This window comes from Cyprinus carpio, chromosome A15, assembly GCF_018340385.1.
Source record: "Cyprinus carpio isolate SPL01 chromosome A15, ASM1834038v1, whole genome shotgun sequence".
NCBI lineage: Eukaryota > Metazoa > Chordata > Actinopteri > Cypriniformes > Cyprinidae > Cyprinus > Cyprinus carpio.
The window spans coordinates 22284634-22290885 of record NC_056586.1 but is presented as its reverse complement, the minus strand read 5'-3'; the positions used below and the strand labels follow the sequence as shown (position 1 = coordinate 22290885).

General features: G+C 34.7%; 1 protein-coding gene across 1 annotated transcript in view; it reads left to right on the top strand.

The window, feature by feature from the left end:
* The window catches only part of LOC109082247 (leucine-rich repeat and fibronectin type III domain-containing protein 1), a 15262-nt gene extending 10204 nt beyond the window's left edge, over nt 1-5058 (top strand). The window contains 2 exon segments of the mRNA XM_042771724.1: nt 2622-3480; nt 4936-5058. Coding sequence (XP_042627658.1) covers nt 2622-3480; nt 4936-5058 — 982 coding nt within the window.
* The last annotated feature ends 1194 nt before the right edge of the window (nt 5059-6252 follow it).

Genomic DNA, 6252 nt, shown 5'->3' with positions numbered 1-6252 from the left:
TTTGCACAGAACCAGAGCGGCGGCGCTTTAGCTGAAATCAGCGCTTCTCAGCGAGTGGCTGTGGAAACGGGTCACAGAGAGGAGTTTCTGCTCTGTTCTGATTCACTTAGCAAGGACACAACAGTGAAAAAGCAGAAGAAGAAAAAATGTGACAGGTTGTGTCCACGGATAAAGTATAATGACAGCATTGTCAACATGGACATTGCGTGAATTTTAAATAATAATAATAATAATTATTATTATTATTATTAAATCAGTTAATTCATAATAATATTTATGTTACTGTTTTATTTTTGCACAATAACATTTTTGGTATTGTGTTTGGTCCTGAAGCAAAACAAAATTTTGAATTAAATAAATTAACAATAAATTAATATAATATAATTAATAATAATAATATATATATATATATATATATATATATATATATATATATATATATGCTATTTATATTATTATTATTATATATATATAATAATAATGTTAGTTTTGGTATTATTACTTAATATACATTCATTTTATTATTGATATTAATATTTTAATATATATATATATATATATTATATTATATATATATATATATATATATATATATATATATATATATATATATATATATATGTAATGTTAGTTTTGGTATTATTACTTAATATGCATTATATTTTATTATTTATAATAATTATATATATATATATATATATATATATATATATATAGATATATATATATATATATATATATATATATATATATATGCTTTTTTTTATTGTTTATTATTTTATTATTAATATTTTATATTAATAATGTTAGTTTTGGTATTATCACTTAATATGCATTTTATTCATATAAATTAGTTTGAATAATATTATTAGTATTTATATTAATAGTGGTATTAATATTAATAAATTTAAGTTTTTTTTTTTGTTTGTTTTTTTATTTTTTATTTTAATAAATCATTTTGGTACTGTGTTTGGTCCTGAAGCAAAACCAATGAGAACCACTAATATAAATGTTACATTGACTTTCATCAAGTTCACACCAGCATTCATAAAACCTGGAATATAAAGGTCATTTTGTTGAATTGAATGTTGAGGTGAGCGACAGTCAGGGCAGCGTTCTCTTCTCATACCCATAATTCTCCTGTGCTTCCCGCTCTGTGGCTCTGTGAGGTCTCTATCAGTGACTGTCCGTTCATCCTCTGACCTGTGACAGAGCGCTTCATCACGCTGACCCCTGACCCCCGAGACATTCTCACGCATCATCAGCCACTGAACACGTCTCGTTAAAGAGCGGTTAATCAGAGCGCGGCTCAGAAGCGTGGCCTGCTGGGTCGCGCCGGGATCCGAGGTGAAGAGAGGCGTAAATCCAACAAGACATTTCATTTAGAGGCTGTTGTTTAAGTCTCGCCCCGGCACCGATCCACACCCGAGGAGCCGGGAAAATAATGGCACACGGATCCCAGAGGCAGAGCAGCAGTCACGATGGAGGCCAGGAGCTGTGCGCCGGTTCATTTCCACAATCAAAAGTGACACTTCAAATATTGCTCTGGAAAACATTTTGAAATATAAAAGTGTGAACAGAGCCGCTGCATGCATAAACAGACTCTGATCGAGTTCAGACAGTCGTAAACTGCGTTTGTCAGAAGTGTGACAGGGTTTCAGCTCTTTCATAACAATGCCGTTGTTCAGAGGCGACTTGTTCCAGCGATTAGCGACGCAGCATCACAAAACACTGTTGCTGTTTTTGTCTCTCTCTCTCTCTCTCTTTCTCTCTCTCTCTCTCTCTCTCAAATGAAGCATTAGGAAGTCTGATTCATTTTAGTGAATCAAAACAGTGATTCAGTGATTCGTGTGAATCACAGCATTTTAGGACTTTCTTTTTGCTGAAATATAAAAAAAAATACATTTTGTAATTTTAAGAATAAACAATTGAGTCTATGTTTTAGACTTATTTTTGAGGATTTTCTCGTTTCATTGTATTTTATGTGTTTAAGATTTATATAAAAATATATAGTATTAAGATTAATGTAATAGTTCATAATATTTTAAGCTATTTTTCCATTTCAGTTTTCATCGAAATTTCTTTAATTTTTAGTCATTTTGTAATGAGTATTTATAATAGTAGTGTGTATTAATAGTTTTATTTTAGTTTATATATATATATATATATATATATAGTTTTAATTAATAATTCAAATTAGCTTTTATTTTTATATATATATATATAATATATATATATATATATATATCTATATATATATATACATATACATATGTAATTTGTAAAATAAATTACATAAAAAAATAAAATTAATATCACTTTTAGTGTTCTTAAACTTATTTCAGGCCAAGGCATCATTCCAAGTTTTTATTATGTTTTTATTTGTTTTTCATCTAATATATATATAAATAATATAAAATATATTTTTATTTTATTTCAGATTTATTTCAAATTACAAAAATGTTCTTTAATAGTTAATTTTTTTATCAAATGTATAATATATATATATATATTATATATATATATATATATATATATATATATATAATATTAAATATTGTTTAGGACTCAAATGACTCTTTTCTGAAATGTCTTCCCGTCATGTTTTCTCGTCTCTCTAGGATGATTCCGTCGGCCAGTAAGACGTTTAAGATCAATGATCTGGCGGCGGGGCGCGAGTATGAGCTGTGTGTGTTGGCGGTGTATGATGACGGCATCACGTCTCTGACGGCCACACGCGTGGTGGGCTGCGTTCAGTTCCACACGGGAGCGGAGGCGGGTCAGTGCCGCTTCATCCCAAGCCAGTTCCTGGGCGGCACCATGATCATCATCATCGGCGGCATCATCGTGGCCTCCGTCCTCGTCTTCATCATCATCCTCATGATCCGCTACAAGGCTTACAGCGGAGCCGACGCGGCCAAAGCCAAAGTGCGAGGAGACGCCGGTGTGCAGGTGCACTCGCAGACCAACGGGAGTCACCCGGGACGCTCTGGTTCCAAGCAGGAGGTGTGTCCCGAGTCGCCCGACGCAAAGGACTGCAAGGCGCTGGTGCTGCTGAAGATGGAGGAGAAACAGGAGGAGCTGAAAGTCGAGCTTCCGCCCGTTTGCTCCGAGAAAGCAGCGCCAGCTCCACCATCCCGGAGAGCCAGCCTGGGCGGGCCACCGTCCGACGACACGCAGACGGACAGCAGCCTGACGGGCTCCACCATGTCTCTGTGCCTGATCGGGTCCGGGGCCAACCCGGCCGAGCCCCCTCGGAAGGGGCCGCTGGCCAACATGGGGCTCCTGCCCAGCGAACTGGCCCGGACTCGGCATCGCTTCTCCTTCGACGGAGACTATGCTCTATTCCAGAGCCACAGTTACCCGCGCCGGGCTCGAACCCGCCGGCACAAATCCACCACCCAGCTCAACACAGACGTGTCTCCACCCTGCAGCCGGAGGGTGACGTTCAGCAGCACAGAGTGGATGTTGGAGAGCACAGTACAACGAACCCAAACACACACACACACACACACACACGTTCAGATTGTCTACATATTGACATTGATTCCAGTGTCTGTTTTAAAACACATCAAACATGACACAACAGCTCTGCTGCCAAACCTAGTGAGCTGCCTACTTAGACGGCATCTAGAGATGTGATCAAAAGACATTCAAATAAATAAATAAATAAAATTCTAAGAAAGAATCCTGCAAAACAAAATGTATCACAGTTTCCACAAAAATATAAACTGTTTACGACATTGATAATAATCAGAAATGTTTCTTCAAATCAGTATATTAGAATGATTTCTGAAGATCATGTGACACTGAAGACTACAGTAAAATTCAGCTTTGATCACAGGAATAAATTACATATTACAATATATTCACATAGAAAACGGCTATTTTAAATTGTAATAATATTTCACTATTTTTACTATATTTTTGATCAAATGAATGCAGCGTTGGTGAGCACTTGGAGACTTCGACCCAAACACTAGTGTATATTTATGATTACAGTGGTTCTTAAGTGTTTACATTAGATTTTACATTCAAAGTACACACAGATTTACTTGAATGTTCATGCACAACGCTTTTAAGTTGTATTTTGATGGTGTTCTTGGCACCAATAATTCACTATTAGTGTATTTAATATATTTTATGAAAATGCATTTTCTTTTACGTTATGTAGTTTAGATATAACGAATTTACATCAAAATGATGTTATTATTATAATTAGGGTTTTTATTACTTTATTATCAATTTTATATAATCAGTTTTAAATTTAGCTTTCATTGTTATTTTTATTTAAATTTTGTGTCATTTGTATTAGTTTTTTTTATTTTTATTTTTTTAATAGTTTTAGTTTTATTCCACTTATTAATTTTAGTACTTAAACTTATTTCAGGCAGCATTTCAAAACTTTTCACCTAATATGCATATTTTATTTCAGCTAACAAAATATTTTAATATTTTTAGATTAGTTTTAGTTTTTCATAATGACATTATATAATTTTAATTACAGTTTAGTATTATTTTATTTAGTAATTTTAGTACTTCAACATATTTCAGTCAACATTCAAAAGTTTTTCACCACCTAATATTTATTTCATATATATATATACATATATATATATATATATATTTTTTTTTTTTAATAAATAGTTATATGGCAAATTATTATGGTGAAATTGTGTTAAAATCAGATGAATGTACATCAAAATGCTGTTTTCAGTGGACTTATTGGTCACATGACCTTCTTTGACATCAACAACAAAGCATATAGGAAGTGTTCCTCCTCCGTTTTGTAATTTGCTAATCTTTTTCTTTGACTATCCTAACTATTGCATTATATTTTTCACATTGATCATAGTTTTTTCATCAGAACAAACCTGGGACCTTTTTTTAGGTCACAATGCACCATTAGAGAACCACTGTGTTGTAAACCTGCAGTATACTAACATCGAAGTGTTTCACATCACTCCTGGTCCAGATGCTGCGTTAGAAGGCAGCTCCCTATGTAGGCGGCTCACTAGGGTTGGAAACAGAGCTGAAGTCTGGTGTCATCTGATCTGACCCGTCCTGCCTCCTCCTGCGGTCCTGAAGAGAGTCCGTAACGCAGCGGTGCCTTATCTAACGACCACCCCACGGAGGATGCTGCTAGCTGCAAACACACCCGTCCCGTCCCGTCCCGTCCACACAGGTCTCTCTCGTTAGTCTTTTTGTTTACTATGTGATGCCAAGGGTGCAGAAGCAGGAGGAAGTGACTGTGTTTGTTCTCAGTGGTGAGCGCTGCGTGTGAATGTCTATATGTCCAATACTTTTCAAAGACTTTTGCACAGAAGACACGAGATATATACGCACCAGTCTATACGAGAAACGATTGCGAAATAGATCTATACAAATAACATCTGCTTCTTCAGGAAGAACGGACCGGGTTTTCTACAGTATGAGGACGATATTGTGCTGATGTGACTCTATCCTAAAACCGGTTTTGTATCTGGCTGGTCTAGATAAAAAATAATGATTGAAAAAAAAAAAAAAACATAGACCAATAATGACAAATACATATATAAGTATATTAAAATCTCTCGGTGTATGTGTTCTGAATATGTAAGTCATAGCTGACATGACTTTTTACAAATGTTTTGGAGTGCTGGCGTACGGTTTTTACATTAAAAACCACTGTCATCACCGTTCCCCACGTTTAGCGTATTCAAGTTTGGACCATTTATGCCTCACGAAAAGGGGATTAAATTTCTTTGTGTGGGTGGACTGTAGGAGGTGTTTTTGTCTTTTGTTCTTGCACATTTTCCTCACACGTTTCTCTCGTATGCTGAATGTGTCCGTAATGACGAGGCCACCAAAAATACCACGTCTAATTATGGTTTCGTGATGAGTTTGGATGCTTTTGGGGGTTTCACACAAAGGCGTTTTTATTCTCAGATTCGGTGTACAGTGCCCATGCAGTGGTCAAAATGCATTAACACAATTTTATGAAATAGTCCTGTCTCTGTTATACTGTGAAGGATGCACATTACAGACAAACATTTTTGCAAACTACTTAGCTAGCGTAAAGATTAAGTACTACTAACATGCAACTAATGTTCTGCTTAGTTATTAGGTTAACCAACCCAGCCCTGATCAGACCACCTCCCGCATTTCTGCTATTAGTATTATTATTATTATAGTTTTATTTCTTATAATTTATTTTATTGTTATCATTAATATTATTATTTAGAATTTTTATGTATTATAATAATTATTAAT